Below are 17,660 nucleotides of genomic sequence, written 5' to 3'. Positions count from 1 at the left end.
CTAGCTACATATGAAAGACACATTTAACCCAACATGTGAGAGATGTTCAAAATATCTGCTAAAAATGCCAGCGTCGCTCACATTTGTTTTATAAATTCAAATAACCATAGATATGGTTGAATCAAATGTACAATTGCACTGTGAATTTGAAATAGCTGGGACTACCTATTCTTCATCAGCCTCGAATCCCATGATAAAAATGGTTTCAATGAATGGAGTACTGGCTATCCCAGACATCTACACCAATCCTCTGTTAACGCAACCTCTAGATCTGTGCAATTGTTTTGGAAGCTGGTTATATTACGCCCCAACCCCCTGGACCCCTCTTGTTCAGTAATCCCTATTGTGTAACCTGTTTCCTATGAAGCATATAATATAACTGATAAGAGATGCCTTTCTTCACTCATCCAACCAACGATTACAATTGCTTGGAATGTCCCCCATCCTCTCCTCCCGCCCCCTCCCATCCCATATATTTCTTGACTTTTTATTTTATTTTGTAACACATCTACTGTTTGCAACCATTAATGCGCTTACATTGTATTAAAATTCTCAATAAAAATCAAATTTTGAAATAAATAAATAAATTCAAATAACAAAGTGTTGTGTAAAAATAAAAATAGATTATATTTCCAATATAAGGTAAACATTACAGGTCATTGAAGAAAAAAACTGTTTGCTTGTCAATTTTCATACCTATTTTGACAAATTCACTTAAGCACTTCTCTGGCTGGCAGTGTTGGGAACAAAGCAAATACTGTGCACCTTGACAAAACCATGTTGCACTGACAGGGGCGTTTTAAGAGAGAAGGCCCATGTACAGCCTCCTCCGGCCAGGCCACCTCCTCTTTGCTGGGAGCAGTGCTGTGTAGTAAGGTCTGAGCACTAGAGCACTCAGCCCCTACTGCGCATGCGCAAATCTCCATAAAAATGGTGCAGTGGCCATTTTTCCATCAATTTTTGGATCACTGCTGCTGGAAGAGGAGAGAAATCATTCCACCATTAAAGTGTTCAGCCAGATGGCGTTAAGAATGACTGCTGCTTAGCGAGCGGCAATGAATCAGGTCCAATGTTACCCTTTTATTATATAGTATTATTGGACTCCTAAATCTGGAAGACAAAATCTGCTAATCCAGGGTTTTGAACAGAACTGTCGGGAGCTAACAAAAGATACAGGGGGCGTAGTTGATGCCAGCAGTTGGCATTGCCACCATGTGCAGCCAAACAAAATACACATTTGACATGTATAGTGATATGTTTGGCATGCAGCTACCAATTTTTACAATAGTGGGTGTTGATTGAATAACACAAACGGTACTTGTGTATTATCACGGCGCCCCCGATGTTGATCGCGCAATGTTTTTATCGCATCACATGCCATACACCCGATGGCAAGCGATGCGACGCGATTTTACACCCCAATTCGATTAAAAATTGTACAAGCACCCTAATGGGTGCTTACAATGTTAAATGCACCCCCACGCCACGCCCCACTATAAACATGAACTCGAAGCGTGGCGAGCGCAGCGAGCCCGTGAGGGGCGGCGGTACGTGTCCTACGACCTTTTCATACCCCCACTATCCACGTCGGCGTGGAGTTGATTTTATATAGTGTGGCGAGTGCAGCGTGCCACCGAGCCCGAAGCGTGGTGAGCGTGGCGAGCCCCGCGAGGGGACGCGTATACCTGTGAAGTTATGCACGTCCCCTTGCGGGGCTCGCTGCGCTCGCCACGCTTCGGGCTCGGTGGCACGCTGCACTCGCCACACTTTATAAAGTCAACTCCACGCCGACGTGGATAGTGGGGGTATGAAAAGGTCGTAGGATGCGTACCGCCGCCGCTCGCCAGGCGTCGGGTTCACGTTTATAGTGGGGGGTGGCGTGGGGGTGCATTTAACATTGTAAGCACCCATTAGGGTGTTTATACAATTTTTAATCGCATCCCATCGCATTGTATGGCATTGTATGCCATATACAGTGTCATACAATTTTAAAATTGTATGACATTGTACAACATTGCGCGATATCGCATCGCATACCATCGTATGCCTTATGGTATGCGATGTGATGGGCGCCGTGATAATACACAAGTACCACACAAACTATGAAATGTGATTCTAATGGATTTAATGTCACTGAAACATTTGTTGGTAACTTTATAACCAAACTGCATCCAACCTAATTGCAATTCACATTTGGTAATGTACTGGGATTGCTGTGGGCAAGGTGAATAATGCAGTATTTCCATTATAAAAATTAGGTTAGTATGTTTCCTTAATCACATACTATTTATAAGTAAACAGATGAGTTTTAAAATGTAGCATAATCTATACAAATAGAGATACATAGGGTAAGATTATTTGTATCATTCTAATGAAACAGAATTAGGTACTTGTTTCCTAGCACGGCCACACCGATTTACATCGGGGTGGTCGTGTCGGAAAAATCGGGTCGATCGCATCGCATGCGATTTGGTCGCATGCGATGCGATCGTCGCGACCGACCGATTTTGGACCCGATTTTTTTTTTTTATTAAATGTAAATCGGGTCCCTGGGACCCGATTTTACATTGGATTCAATGTAAAATATTCCCAACCCCCCCAAATGTCATGGCGTACACCCCACCCCACGATAGACGCCAACCCGAAGCGTGGCGAGCACAGCGAGCCCGCGAGGGGCGGCGGTGCGCGTCCTCCGACCTTTTCATTCCCCTACTATCCACGTCGGCGTGGAGTTGAGACTAGAATAGTGTGGCGAGCGCAGCGAGCCACCGAGCCCGAAGCGTGGCGAGCGCAGCGAGCCCCGCGAGGGGACGCGGATACCTTCACAGGTAAACGCGTCCCTTCGCGGACTTCACAGGTGTCCGCGTCGCCACGGACACCTGTGAAGCCCACGAGGGGACGCGTATAACTGTGAAGGTATCCGCGTCCCCTCGCGGGGCTCGCTGCGCTCGCCACGCTTCGGGCTCGGTGGCTCGCTGCGCTCGCCACACTATTCTCAACTCCACGCCGACGTGGATAGTAGGGGAATGAAAAGGTCGGAGGACGCGCACCGCCGCCCCTCTCGGGCTCGCTGCGCTCGCCACGCTTCGGGTTGGCGTCTATCGTGGGGTGACGACGGGGACATCTATAATGTGAAATGGGTCATATTGGCCCATTTCACATTTTTCACATTTTTTCACTATTTCAATGTCAAAAAATATTTTAACATTGAACCCGATGGAAAAATCGGGGGCATCGCGTCGTGACCATTGTTAATGGTCCCGACCGACGCGATGCCCCCGATATTTTACCTTTCCCGACACGATTTCAATGTTAAAATATTTTTTAACATTGAAGCCTATGGGGAAATCGCGGGCATCGCGTCGGTCGCGTCGGGACCATTGTTAACGGTCCCGACCGACGCGATGCCCCCGATATTTTATCCTAGCCGGCTAAATGGACCTGATTTCAAAGGAAATCGGGTCCATCTTATGGATCGTGTACCTTAACTAAAGGTACACGATCCATAAGATATGTGGCCGTGCTAGGAAACAAGTACCCAGAATTATATCCTAGATTAAGCAGTAGAACAGAGTTTAAGAAGCGTTCTTGAAATGCCCTAGCGGTCAGTTTTTATTAAAGAGATGTTGCCCATGACAAACAGATTTCACCTATCATTTCTCTAGCACCTTCTAGGGTAGTGGTTCCCAAACTGGGGTATGCTGCAGACCGGTTGAGGGTACTTGAAAATAATATTGGTAATGGTGGAAGAACTCTCCTGATGGTGGAAGAAGTCTCCCATTGCCGTGGTGATGAACCATGTTGCGTCACTTCCGGTTCTGTCTGCGGTGTCATCAGCCTCTCCTTGTGCTATTGCCCAACCAGCAAACCACTGGGAGCTACCCATGCTGCCCTCAGGCATCAGCATTTATCTGCACTTAATGGATGGAGGAAGCAGCGGCATTAATCCTACAGGCATTAGCGGGAACCTCGGAGACAGTACACAGCCAGCGGCCAGACATAGAGGGATCTGATTCCTGACCGCACACTACTCCTCCACTACTCCTTAATATAAAGACACGCATAACTATATGCATACCGCTCACTCCACTCGTAAGTACTGGTTAGTACTCATAATTGAAAAGTCTAATTTAGGGGTTCGGGAGAGAAAAAAGGTGGAGAACTGCTGTTCTATGGGATAAAAGCTAGCATTTAATTGGTTGCTATGGGCAACATCTCTCACTTCTAAAAAAAATGCACACTTTAGTAAATGTACCACTTATACCGCTATCACACTGCCAAAACGTTTAAAAAAACAACGGTATTTTGAAACGTTATTTAGTGCAGTGTGAAAGGGGTATTAGTGTTTTGGTAAGAGGCAATACATATTAAGTCACCACATTTTCTAATAGATGTGCACAAAACAAGGCATCTGTTCCAGAAACATTGTTTAACTTACTTAGCACTTGTGTGCCGTCTCCTTTTCCACTAGCATTATAATCAAAGGGAAAAATAAGACAGACTCAGGAGGCATTTGAGAAGTTTAAAAAGCATGGACTCCAGTCACAATGCATCTTTAGTGTTTATGTCACATGGGCCCTTATTCTGATCGGTGCGGTAATGTCCGCGTGTGTTCGGCCCGCCGATGTTTTGTGTCTGCGCATGTGCAGAGGCGTCTCTGCGCATGTGCGAGCGGGGCGTACGGCCAAATCCCGCATGATATGTTAACACTCCGAACAGGGGGTGGAGAGGGGCGTGAAGGGCTATTTGGGCTCATTACCATATGCATACGCCCCGCGTTTCATGGGCGTTCCCATGAAAACGCTGGGCGTACGTATGGTAATGCGGCCGTGACGCACGTGTAGGGGGCGGACATATGACATCGCCGGATGTCAGCTGCCCGCCCAGATCCCTGCTTTTGCACGGAAAAATGTCCGTGTGGTCTGAGGTTGCGGGAGCTGGTGGAGCACTCGGTCCTGCATTCGATGGTCTGCGACCATCGAATGATGGGGGAGGTTCCCTGAGATGGAGGAGGCGTATTCCGTTAAAATTAACGTGCGGTCCGTTCGGACAGCTTCTTAACGCATACGGACGGAGTTGGCGATCCGTATGGAAGGCGGGGTTTCGCACGCACGGTCCTGGCCGCATATTCGGAACCAGCCGCACCGATCAGAATAAGGGCCATGATGCCACACCAACTTATTGTATGACATATGGTCATGCCCCCATTCTGGTCACACTGGAGGCTTGCCCAGTGCTCCAGGAGCTGCTGTGCAGCACCACTTATTTGTGCATACCTGCGTCAAGCATCACCGCTGCACTGCTATTTTGGTGACACCCCCTCGGACTCACTCGGAGCAGTCCAAACCCCTGGATCGCCCTAGTGATGCCACTGATGGCCTGTTACTGAATATTTAAGGAGATTATTGGCAAATAAATATTCTAGTCACCTAGACAAATCATTATTTGAAGACATTATTGATTGTATGCTCCCATAAAAAATTTTTTTAAATGTAATTTAAAAAAAAAGGCACTTGGAAATAAATAATGCAAGAATTTAATAATGCACAGATGTTAAGTATCCCCCCCATTACCTGTGTCCTGACGATATTGATGCATGGTCTGTAGATCGATTACATACGGTGTTAGTTGTGTGTCCACCTGTCCTAATGCCACTCGTCCACGGCCATCTTCTCGTAGAGCACTCTCAATATGATGGCACACTGTTGCAGTATATGGTCTCCAACGCCCATGCTCATTTAACCACTCCCAGACCACAACTCTTGGAGGAGCCCCCTGACCTCCAAAATTCTGACCACTTACTGATTGCAGGATGCCTGGGCGTGACATGGCAAGATGTAGAAAAAGAAGGAGAATAGAGGCTCTAGAATCTTCGGCCCCAGTGGCAAGCAGGCAGGTAATTGAGTGGGGAAACAATTTACATGGAGAGTTAAGAGGTTCAATAGCATGGGGGCAATTCTTAAAGGAAATGTTCAAAGCTGGTCTTCATGGTTGACTTTGACAAACGAGGACTACTAATTTAAAACAATAAGCTCAATGTTGTTATTTACAGCAGGGTCTTCACTCTATAAGCAGGTGCTAAGCTGTCTCAGGACAGGGTACTCTCCCATCAATTACAGGCCCCATAAAAGTACACAAGAATAAAATGGTAGGTTTGTCCCTCATGCAGCCCTTCCTGTTCAATGTCATTCTGTGTTGTGTTGTGTTACACATACATAAATCCTGTATTCACCAATGGCGATGGTCAGTGGTCAGCTCTTGAGGCCATTTGTCCATATTACCAAAAGAGCATATGCAGGTTCCTACAAAAGACAGATTGAGACAAATGATGTACTGTGTTCCTATGTGAGAGTAAATGCATTGTCACACTGCAGTGCTCACTACCTGTACAATACTGGCATACTAAATACATATAATATAATTTAAATCAATAATCTTATGTGTATGTGCAATTACAATTGCACCATTTTATTTAGTACAACTCCTGGGGTTACTATAAAGCAAATAAAGAAAATGGTTACTATGGATGGTAACATGAGTGCAAAATGGGCAGAACACCATAAACTGATTTTCCTGCTAATACACAAATACAGTTTCCTCCCAGGCAACAGATACAGACATGGAATGAGCCTAGAATCTCTCAGCAAGGCCATGCATGCAGGAAGGGAACCCTCCACACAGATGCAGAAGGGGATCTGCAGCAGCATCTATGCAGCAATTCAGTAAATGGGTCTCCAATGCATGTCTCTTGTGCTGCTCATTATCGATCAAGCGTTACGTTTGAAACGGTTAGGGTTCTGACATCCCTGGTGTGCTGCTCCGACGACTGGGGCACAGGTTTTTATGTAGCTTCCCGGGGGTTCTCGGCGAATGATACATACTGTATATTTATGGAGTGGAGATGGGTGGCCTCGGGTGGATTTGTTTGCTATGTGGCTGTTGGTCGGTCGACATGTGTGTTGTGTTGCTGTCAGCCGACACATGTAGCTCTTCCCGCAGGATCCGTGCTGGTGTTCAGGTGGGATTCAGTGCAATGTCTTCCAGAGGGCGGGGGGGACGGGGAAACTTGCCCCAGTGGATACTAGCTGGGAGGAGGAGGATATCGGTGTATGGTGGGTGCCAGAGCAACAACCCGCTCCTACAGCCTAGTGCTACAGTATATCCTGCTGCAGCGTTATGGTTGCTACAGATGCAGCAGGGAAGGAGTGAAGCTAAAATTCAGGGTGAAGGGGGGGGGGGGGGGGTGCAGATAAGAGCCATGGTGCCCCGTGAAGGGGGTGCAGGTAAAATTCAGGGTTCAGGGAAGGGTGTGCATATAAAATCCAGGGTGCAGGGAAGGGATGCATATAAAAGCCAGGGGGGCAGTAAATGGGGTGCAGATAAAAGCCAGAGAACAGTGACCGGGGTGCAGATAAAAGCCAGGGAACAGTGACCGGGGTGCAGATAAAAGCCAGGGAACAGTCTTTGGGGTGCAAAAAAAAAAAAGCCAATGAGAAGGGAAGGGGGCAGATAAAAGACAGGAAACAGTGAATGGGGTGCATATAAAAGCAATGGCAGGAAAGGGGGTACAGATTAAAGCCAGGAAAGAGTGAATGGGTGCATATAACAGCAATGGCAGGTAAGGAAGTGCAGATTAAAGCAGTGGTGCAAAGAAGGAGGTACAGATTAAATCAGAGGTGCTAATAAGGGGGTGCATATAAAAGGCAGTTTGGGTTTTTTCTGATTGTGGTTGCAGGGGACAGATCCGACCCCATTTCTTTAGTCATATTCTACCCACCTTCTCTATTAGGCACTGTGTCAGTCTTGTGCATTATTTCCTATTGCTGTCCTTCCATCATACAACCTGTACGGTTGCTGTGGCTTCTCCCTCTCAGGCAGTATGTGTGCTGCTGCTGCTGCTGCCTCCTTCTTCCAGTCCCGACTCCCGCTCTGCTGTGTGTCAGTCAGTCCACCACTGTATCCCTCTCCTCTCCCGATGTCTCTGCTCCTCTCAGCAGTGCAGCCTCTGCAGTTACTCCAGGGACACAGAAATACCAATTGGAAATACCAGAAAACCGGGTAGGAGGGAGGGTCAGTAGGTTCAATAATATGATTGCTAACATTACAATTACATTATGAAAACACGCGTTCCAAACTAAAAGGAATTATAGAAAATAACTATTTAGGTTTAAATATTCCCTACTGGGGTATATAATGCCGTGTACTTGGCAGTGATTTGCATAGAGACACATGATGGTATCATTTCTATTTCAACGAGGATTTGTGCTATAGATATATATATATATACACACACATAAATGTGCCACTGGTGTCTGGCTTATTATATACAGACATGTGACACAGCCAGGGGCTGGGCAGCATTGCAGCCATTAGATGTGACCTAGCAGTCAGCACTGGTTTATTACATGAATGCAGCAAGCCAGTGCATAGCAGTTATATTGTGTCATATTGTGTGCTGTACTGAGAGAGGGTTAGGTATGGGTCTGGCACTACTTATAATCAGGAAATATTATTTGATATATAGGCCCTCAGGTGACAAGGAACACCCCTTGTGCTACTGTATATGTGACTGTCACTGTATGGATGCCTTATTATGTATGATGTGACCCTGATGTGTGGGCATGCTATAATGTTGAAATTCTTTTTCTAATTGGTTGCATTCATTCTACATTAGATCACATATGGACACATTTCAGAGCCAAGGCCAGAAGTTAGGAGCCAGCTATTTTGTAAGTAATGGTTGGTAAGGAATTGGCACATAAACAGGTAACCAGCATATAATATATTTGCATATACTCTGCATATCATCATGTGATGTAACTATTTGCTTTGACCCATCAGTGTTGTTATAACCCAGCACCAGACTCAAAGCCTGAAACAGAAAGTGGTAGACAGCACAGCAACACTGTCCGCCACACCCTTCCTCTGTCCCAGCTTCCAAAACACCTGTAACACTCCTTTTACATCGCTAAGCCCAGTCGGACCCAACTCTAACCCTGGTCCGGAGCTTTTACATTAAACCTGGGTCTCCTATTATGCAGAGGGCCGACCCAGGTTTAAAACTTTTACAACCCAGGTCCAATTACTGGGTTGGTGACAAAGGTCGTAAGCTTTAGGGATTTCACACCGCACTTCGACCCAGGTCGACATGTCATACCACTTTTACACCAAAATCCCAGATCCGACCTGGTATTTGGAACACGGTTCCAATCCAGGTCGGATCCAATATCTTCCCCTTTTACACTGCGGTGCCTGACCCGGAATATTCCCAGGCTGGCACCACTTACACTGCACATGGGTGCGGGGGGGGGGGGGCGCTTGGAGATGACATCATCTCCAAGTGCCGGGACCACTGACCGCCGCACCGGAACTGCAAATCGCCGTGCTGGGGGCAAGCCCAGCACCAAGGTAAGCTTCTGTGCTGCCCCCAGCCTCAGTGCACCCAGCGGTGTAGCTAGGTGCCATGGTGCCCGGAGCAAGGGCATATTTCGCGCCCCCCCCTCCTCCTCCCAGTAATGAATCGGGGGCGTGGCTTACTTGTGTTGGCATGTTACATTTGAAATATATAAGACACTGTAACGGAATCTGTTGCACTATATAAGACACTGTAACGCAATCTACTGCACTATATAAGACACTGTAACGGAATCTGCTGCGCTATATAAGACACTGTAACGGAATCTGCTGCGCTATATAAGACACTGTAACGGAATCTGCTGCGCTAGATAAGACGCTGTAACGGAATCTTCTGCGCTATATAACACACTGTAATGGAATCCGCTGCGCTATATAAGAAACTGTAACGGAATCTGCTGCGCTATATAAGACACTGTAACGGAATCTGCTGCACTATATAAAACACTAACGCAATCTACTGCACTATATAAGACACTGTAACGGAATCTGCTGCGCTATATAAGACACTGTAACGGAATCTGCTGCGCTATATAAGACGACGCTGTAACGGAATCTGCTGCGCTATATAAGACACTGTAACGCAATCTACTGCGCTATATAAGACACTGTAACGGAATCTGCTGCTCTATATAAAACACTAACGGAATCTGCTGCTCTATATAAGACACTGTAACGGAATCTGCTGCGCTATATAAGACGCTGTAACGCAATCTGCTGCGCTATATAAGACACTGTAACGGAATCTGCTGCACTATATAAGACACTGTAACGGAATCTGCTGCGCTATATAAGACACGGTAACGGAATCTGCTGCGCTATATAAGACGCTGTAATGGAATCTGCTGCGCTGTATAAGACACTGTAACGTAATCTGCTGCGCTATATAAGACACTGTAACGGAATCTGCTGCGCTATATAACACACTGTAATGGAATCCGCTGCGCTATATAAGACACTGTAAAGAAATCTGCTGCACTAAATAAGACGCTGTAACGGAAGCTGCTGCGCTATATAAGACACTGTAACGGAATCTGCTGCACTATATAAGACGCTGTAACGGAAGCTGCTGCGCTATATAAGACACTGTAACGGAATCTGCTGCGCTATATAACATGCTGACAGCTGTAAATAAAGATAAATACATAAAGATAGATATATACAGCATAAATAAAGATATATACAGCACAGCAGGCCAGGGCAGCAGCAGAAGCCAGAGATTCACTCCCCACCCCCACCCCACCCCCCTCGGGCTCCACGAATCCACCAAAAAAACAAGCATATTTCTATGTTTATTGTAAGAACTTTTTTAGCTTTAAAAGAAATAAAAATCACTCCACCTTCAATAACAGGATAAGGCACGGGCGGCAGCCGGCAAGACACCTTCTCCTCCTCCAGGCTACAGCCAGCGCTTGGGAAGGCTGATGAGTGACGCTGCTGTAGCCAGGGAGGGGTCAGAGACAGGTGACTCTGGGTGCCGCTGGGACTGGGAGGGGTCTGTACAGTGTGTCACTGACAGACAGTGCTGCTGCGCTGTCTGCGCTGCCCGGAAGCCGGACCGAGCAGCAGCAGCAATTCAGTGACAGGAAGCCGGAGTACATAGCCTAGGGGTACGACTCGGTGTCAGCCCGGCCTCACCGCCCGTGACGCTTGGCGGCAGGGACCGGGCGAGCAGGCAGGGCAGGAGACAGCAGGCGCCGGGATCATTTGCGGAGGGGGGGCGGGCCGGCGGCGCCAGTCAACCAATCGCCGCCCGGAGCATGAGCTCTGGTGGCTCCGCCCTCCCTACGCCTCTGAGTGCACCCCCAGCCCCCGTCCGTGAGGCATCCATTCACCTCCGCCCCTGCTCTGCTGCTGTCTGTACTGTACAGCAGACAGCAGCAGAGGCTGTTTGTGCCCCCCGCCCAACCTTCAGATGACCCGGCATACCCGTTTACACTGCCCCACCACCCAGGTCCTCCCCAGCTTTTTCCCTGGTGAGGACCTGGCTTTTTTTCAGCTACCCCATTTACACCACCACTGACCCAGGTCAAAGAGGCAAAAACCCAGAATTTTGCAGTGGTGTAAAAGGGGCATCAATAACCCAGCAATAACCTGGGTCTGAGGTGTGGTGTGAAAGGGGTATAAGAAGTCATATGGTGCGCACCTCTCCCTTCTGATGGCCCATCCACCTCCTCACAACCTTGGTGTAGGGTTGGTTTTAAAATATATGCATCAATGTTTGTCATTGATGGTGCCATCAGTGCGCTCTATTGATTGCAGCAACATCAATAGTTTGATGGTTTGTACATGTGCAGAAGAAACTCGTTCTGAGCAGCCTGTGCATTTTGCGCATGTGTATATAAGTCCATCTCCCTGACAGAGACCATTATTTTCTGTTTGTCACTATTAGAGGGCTTAACAGCAGACACTAGTCACTTTGGGGGAGATGCTCTAACATTCCCGGCAAATGTGTCAGTTTACCGTTTTTTTTCCACTGTAATTACGCGACGATATCCCTTTAATCTTCTCCATATTCTCTATCATTTTGATTACCACATTCACTTTGCGGTATTGTCCCCCTGCGCAATCTCCGTTTTTTCTTTTTTTTATCTTATGCGCATGCACCCACTCTAAGCTGTGCGGACATTTGCACTGGCTTCATATGGGCGCCGCCTGTGCCTGTCCCGCGATTGGCTAGATTTTTACAATAATTTGTTATGCTGCTGATATAATAAAAAAAAACACAACATAAACCAAAATGTAATAAATAAAATAAAGAATAAAGGCACCACAAACGTCACTACAAAAAACCCCACCAATTTCTAAACTATATTACTACCTCTTCACAACCCCGAAGAGGCGAATTAGAAAGAGGCTCTGATTAGCGCGGCGGGGCTTATAGCATAAGGTGCGCTGCCTTTCCAATACAAAGCTATGGGGAGAGAAGCTCGCACCAAAAAGGAGAGGAATGCGGAAGTGCTGAGAGACGCACTAATCCGCCGGATGAAAGAGCATACAGAGAAGAGACAGCGGCGCCGCTAAAGACGGCTCACCGCTGCGGTAAGCTTTAGAGAATCTCCCCCTTTTCCTTTAAGCTGCTGGCATATGGACTGACACTCTGGAACAACCAAGGGTGCCATGATCATGAACAGTCAGGACAGGGCTAGACTGACTGACAGCCTGTCACTAATCAAGGGCTGGCAGTGTAAAATACCAAGGGGCCCATTTATTATAGATTGCATATTCAAAGCGATCTGGGCAGGATCTTACCGCCCAGTATCACATTGCAATATGCGATCCCATCAATGCTATGTATCACTGAGCACAACACACACAGGGGCAAGGGCTCAGAAAGGAGCCCATCCCTGTGATGCCCTCTACCAGCTGCCCTAGCTGCTGCGCATGTGCGGTCAGACAACATTGCACAGCGGCCACTTCCGGGGAGGGTTCTGGGGAACACTCTACCTGGTTGGTTATGTTCTGTGTGGCACATAGGCTACCACCATTTTAAAAATATTGATAATTCGGGCAACATCGCATGTCACATAGAAACTATCTCATATGGGGGATATGGCTGTCAGAGTCCCTTCTTTTTATATGTTGGGGATACTTTATATTTGAGGCTAACATATAATGCCGCAAGTATACAGTGATAAATGGGCCCCCCAAGGCTGGTTACTGCTGTGTAGCTGCAGCAATAATCACAAAAAATAAATAAACATTGATGCATACACTACAATGTGAGCCAGGGGGCGCATGCTACTATAAGCTGTAGCAGGACATAGCTGTAGGTAATGTAGTATAGTGATGCAGTGCAGAGTATAGGGACATGTAGTGTATCATATACAGTAGGTGGGATGTAGTGTAGTACTGTAGTGCAGTGTATAGAGGCGATACAGTGCAGTGATGTTCTGTAGTGATGTCATGCAACATATGGGAGGATGTAATATAGTGATGTAGGGTAATGCAGTATATAGGTGGAGGGTCTCCGGGCGACTACAGTTTAAGTAGTGATGGGGTGGTGACTGACTAATATGGTGGCGGTGACCAAGCGTTTTGTGAGAGTGGTCTGAACTACTATAGCGGCCACAGCCGCTGCCTGACATCACATGCAGGCCCTGCAGCAGCTGCTGTGACCCAAAACAGGGCTGGCCTGCTCCTGGCTTTACATTTACTCTGTGTAGCCAGGGGGCAGCTGGTACTGTGCGAGGTGCTCAGAAAATTTTGAGGCACATCATGGGGAGGGACGGGGTAAGCGGGGTGGCCTTGCCCTGTGCTGGGCAGTCCTCCCGCAACCTAGCGCTGGCAGTTGCGGTATTGCAAAGTTTAGGAAAACTGCAATTAAAGCTGAATTAGGCCCTGAAAATAACAGTTAGGAGTATATTGATTGGTACAATATCTCTCACATTTTTATCTCTCTATGCTTTGATAAAAAAGAAAACTTAAAAGTTTAATAATTTGTGCATTTTCTTAAAACAACTTCTACTCTCCTTTCTTTCTTCATAAAAGACACAACAGCCGAGCTGTAGACTAGTTCACTACACTTTGGGCCCGATTCATACGTGCTTGCTGGACTGCGTGTGTTCGAAGCCTAGCGAGCAGGTTAAAGCCGCTCCCTCTACCTTTCAGTCCCTGTGCAGGGCTACGAATGGATGTGTACGGGTACGCATCCATTCACTAGCATCCACACAGCAGGGACGTGCAGTCAGGGGAGGCAGGGGAGGCACTTATACTGATGCCGCAATGACAGCGGCACCAGTATAAACGCACGCCCCCAGATGTGATTGGGCCAGCAGATCCAGTGCTGGATCCGCTGTCCAATCACACATGCAGCAGCGCGGGCAGCGGGGAGTTCGGCCGGCGCCTGCAGGGAGAAAGAAGATGTCACTCACCCGCCGAGAGGACTGGCCGCCGCCACCGCCGAGGACAGGTGAGTCCAGTGGCAGGCTGGGCCGGGGGGCAGTGTGCCATGTGCCCCCCGGGCCACTCTGTTACCCAGTGTCTTGGGCCGTCGTCGTCGGTCACTTCGAATCACTCACATTCATTCCTGTGCGTAGCACAGGCTTCCCCCATCCCAGTCAGTATGCGGCACCGCCCGCCAGTCAATCAAAACTCGTGTTCCGGCAGCCACGGTATTTGGCTGCCGGGACGCGAGCACCGATTGGCTCATGAACTGGAGCCCTCAGCCATATTTCAAATGCCTGCCGCTGCCGGAGGGGATAGCAGCAGCGGCGGCAGCCGCGTGAGTCGGGCTGAGCTGCGCTGGGCTGAGCTGGGCTGAGCTGGGCTGCGCTGGGCTGGGGGAGAGTGAGAGTTCTGAGACGGCCACATCTATGACAGCCACCCCAGCCCCTGCAAGACCAGGTATACACATGGCTGCGACCCCTCTATTGTACGTTCCCCTCCTCCTACCTTCCCTGCTGCTACAAGGGATGTGTCAGCATCACAGCAGTGACAGTCCCCTCACTCTCTTTAATGAGTGGGGCATTACCCAGCTTTCTTATGTTCTGTGCCAGCCTACTCCTGCTGTCCCCAACTCCCACCTAGTCTGCCCTGGCTCTCCTCTAACACACAGCACTCCTCATCCTAATTCAGTACCAGCCAATTCCCCCTTTCCCCAGCTTCCACCACAACCTGCATAACTCTGTCCTCCCTAGCACCCTACATCTCTCTAGCGCCCTGCATCTCTCTGCCCTCCCCAGCGCCCTGCGTCTCTGCCCTCCCCAGCGCCCTGCGTCTCTGTCCTCCCTAGCGCCCTGCATCTCTCTGTCCTCCCTAGCGCCCTGCGTCTCTCTCCTCCCTGGCGCCCTGCATATCTCTGTCCTCCCTAGCGCCCTGCGTCTCTGTGGTCCCTAGCACCCTGCGTCTCTCTGCCCTCCCTGGCACTCTGCGTATGTCTCTACCCTTGCTAGTGCCCTATGTCTCTCTATCCTTCCCTAGCGCCTGCCTCTCTATCCCGCCCTAGCACCCTGTGTCACCCCGCCGTCACTGTCCCTGCGTCTCTCTCCAACTACGCTGTCCCTGCATCCCCACCGACACTGTCCCTGCGACTCTCCCTGCCATCTCTGTCCCTGCGTCTCTCTCCAACTACGCTGTCCCCGCATCCTCGCTGACACTGTCCCTGCGTCCCCACCGACACGGTCAATGCATTGTGGCCCACTCCATGTGGCATAATGTTAACTTTGGCTTTTACTGCGCAGCATATTGTGGATTTTGTTCCTTTTGCACAGCATAATGTGAATTCTGTGTGGCATCATTTGAATTTTTACGCAATCCATGTGGCATATAATGTGAATTTTGGCTCAGTTCATGTGAATTTGGCTTATTCCATGTGTAAATTTTTAATCATTGCATGTGAATTTTGGCTTATTCCGTGTGGCATAATGTGAAGGACATGCCCCTTTTTGAGTGGCCACAAAAATGTCAGTCTTAATATTTAAGAAAAAAAATGTTATAAAGGGGCCACATGGCCTTGAAACATTGGCTTTGAAACACTACCCCCGGTGGTGGGAGGGGAGGGGGGTCGCATATACCGGCGGCCGCTGCATATGTAGCACCGCCGGGGGGGGTCGGGGGGTCCGGTGGTGGTGGTGAGGTCAGTGCCTCCCCAGGCAATGACCTCACCGCACGTCACTGCCACACAGATGATAAATTCTTTAGTGGTTCTTTACCCCTTCCATGTATGGACAAACTCTCATGCATCATTTTGTGGGTATGTAATTAGTTAACAGCATGTACAAAATGTCCTGTCAATTTATCATGTTGACATTTATTTGCAAGCCACATCAAGGCTCCTTTGCTCTGGTGGTTCTACAATACATTATTATAACACCACATATATTCATGTATTTCAAAGTTGAGAGCCAACTCACCTGAAGGCGTCCCAGGATCCACCAACTACTGATACCATACATGCTGTCTGGCCAGTGATGCACAGAATAGAAGTAGCTCAATCAATTAAAGGGCTCATCACAGGTGTATGTAAGAGTGGGGTTAAGTCATACAAGAAAAAGTGGTGCTGTTAGTATATAGGGGTTTATTCAATGCAGGCGGGGAGCCCCTGGCGCTGAGCTATACGGCGAGCAGTGACGATAGCTCACGACAGAGTATTCAATGGCTTCCCCTTTACTCAACGTTTCCACCTCACCTGTTCCCTGAGGCGAGGTGAAAACAGCGAGTGCAGCCATCAAAGCTGCAAAGCTCGCCATAAAATGCAGCAGTCTTGCTGCATTTGCGGTGTACCTCGCCACCTAAGGGAATCCTCACCGTCCTCCATCAAGGATTTTGCCGGAATGTTGAGTGGTCGGCGAGGGGGTTTGACAGCAAGGAGAGCTTTTCCTCGCCAAAAAAAGGCCATCCTTGCTGTACAAACCCCCCTTGCCGCTACTCAACGCCCTCATTGAATATACCTAATAGTGTAGGACCTCCAGAGGAGAGGCGCCTTGATGTGGCTGGTACCCTACCATACTGTATGTTTACAAATGTACAGTACTTTGAGAAAGTGTTAGATGGTGTGGAAAAAGTGCTGAAAACTAAGAAGTGTTAATAGTTTATTTTTATCAATTAACAAAATGCAAAGTGAATGAAGAGAAATGTAATCAAATTAATATTTGGTGTGACCACCTCTTGCCTTCAAAACTGCATCAATGCTTTTATGTACACGTGCATAAAGTCAGGTATTTTGTAGGAATTTATTCAGGTGTATGATTAGCCAATCAGGTGAACAAGTGATGATGATCATCAGTTTCATATGTAAGCTGAAACATAGTCATGTCGCAAGAGCCTAATGCAGCCCACACACGCACCGATCCCGGCGTGCGTTGTGGGCTTAACTAGCACACATAGCATCGCATCGTATGCCTTGTGCATACGATGTGCATGCGATGCGATGCTGTGCTAGAAAAAGCTAGTACAAAAAGTATGTGCAGCACATACTTTTTGTACTGTACGATGAGGTGCCGCGGGAGCGCGCACCCCATCGTACAGCATCGCATCGCACCGCCCGCATCGGTGGGTGTGTGGCCTGCATAAATTTCCAATTGACACATTTGGGACACATGCGTGCTGTGATTTAGATGCAAGTGCGGTAGTAATAAATCACTCCACTATGCCTGACATTGGTAGCGTGTACACCTCTGAGTCAGGCCCACTCATTATCTGGTAGTGGCTGCAGGGTGGAGAATACGCATTTCGGGGGATGTTCCAGAGTTAGCTGGGGACCACAAGGATTTTTTTACCCCATTAGACGGACAGATGTTTCAGTA

General features: G+C 48.2%; 1 protein-coding gene and 1 long non-coding RNA gene across 3 annotated transcripts in view; one reads left to right on the top strand and one right to left on the bottom strand.

The window, feature by feature from the left end:
• Positions 1-8,006, bottom strand: part of DTX1 (deltex E3 ubiquitin ligase 1) — an 83,910-nt gene extending 75,904 nt beyond the window's left edge. The window contains exons 1-2 of one of the 2 annotated variants that reach the window (XM_083145490.1): positions 7,778-8,006; positions 5,574-6,302 (exon numbers count right to left, since the gene is read on the bottom strand). In XM_083145490.1, coding sequence (XP_083001616.1) covers positions 5,574-5,829 — 256 coding nt within the window. In that variant the 5' untranslated portion in view covers positions 5,830-6,302; positions 7,778-8,006. Of the gene's footprint in view, positions 1-5,573; positions 6,303-6,881; positions 7,161-7,777 lie in introns of those variants that run through there. The other variant, XM_083145494.1, reaches the window with a different exon arrangement.
• Positions 7,499-17,660, top strand: part of LOC146007153 (uncharacterized) — a 37,450-nt gene continuing 27,288 nt past the window's right edge. The window contains exons 1-2 of the long non-coding RNA XR_014444258.1: positions 7,499-8,058; positions 8,675-8,729. This is a non-coding gene — a long non-coding RNA (uncharacterized LOC146007153). The remainder of the gene's footprint in view (positions 8,059-8,674; positions 8,730-17,660) is intronic.

Source organism: Crinia signifera, chromosome 1 (genome assembly GCF_055691185.1).
Source record: "Crinia signifera chromosome 1, ASM5569118v1, whole genome shotgun sequence".
Taxonomy (NCBI): Eukaryota; Metazoa; Chordata; class Amphibia; order Anura; family Myobatrachidae; genus Crinia; species Crinia signifera.
This window is presented reverse-complemented; position numbering and strand designations above follow the sequence as displayed.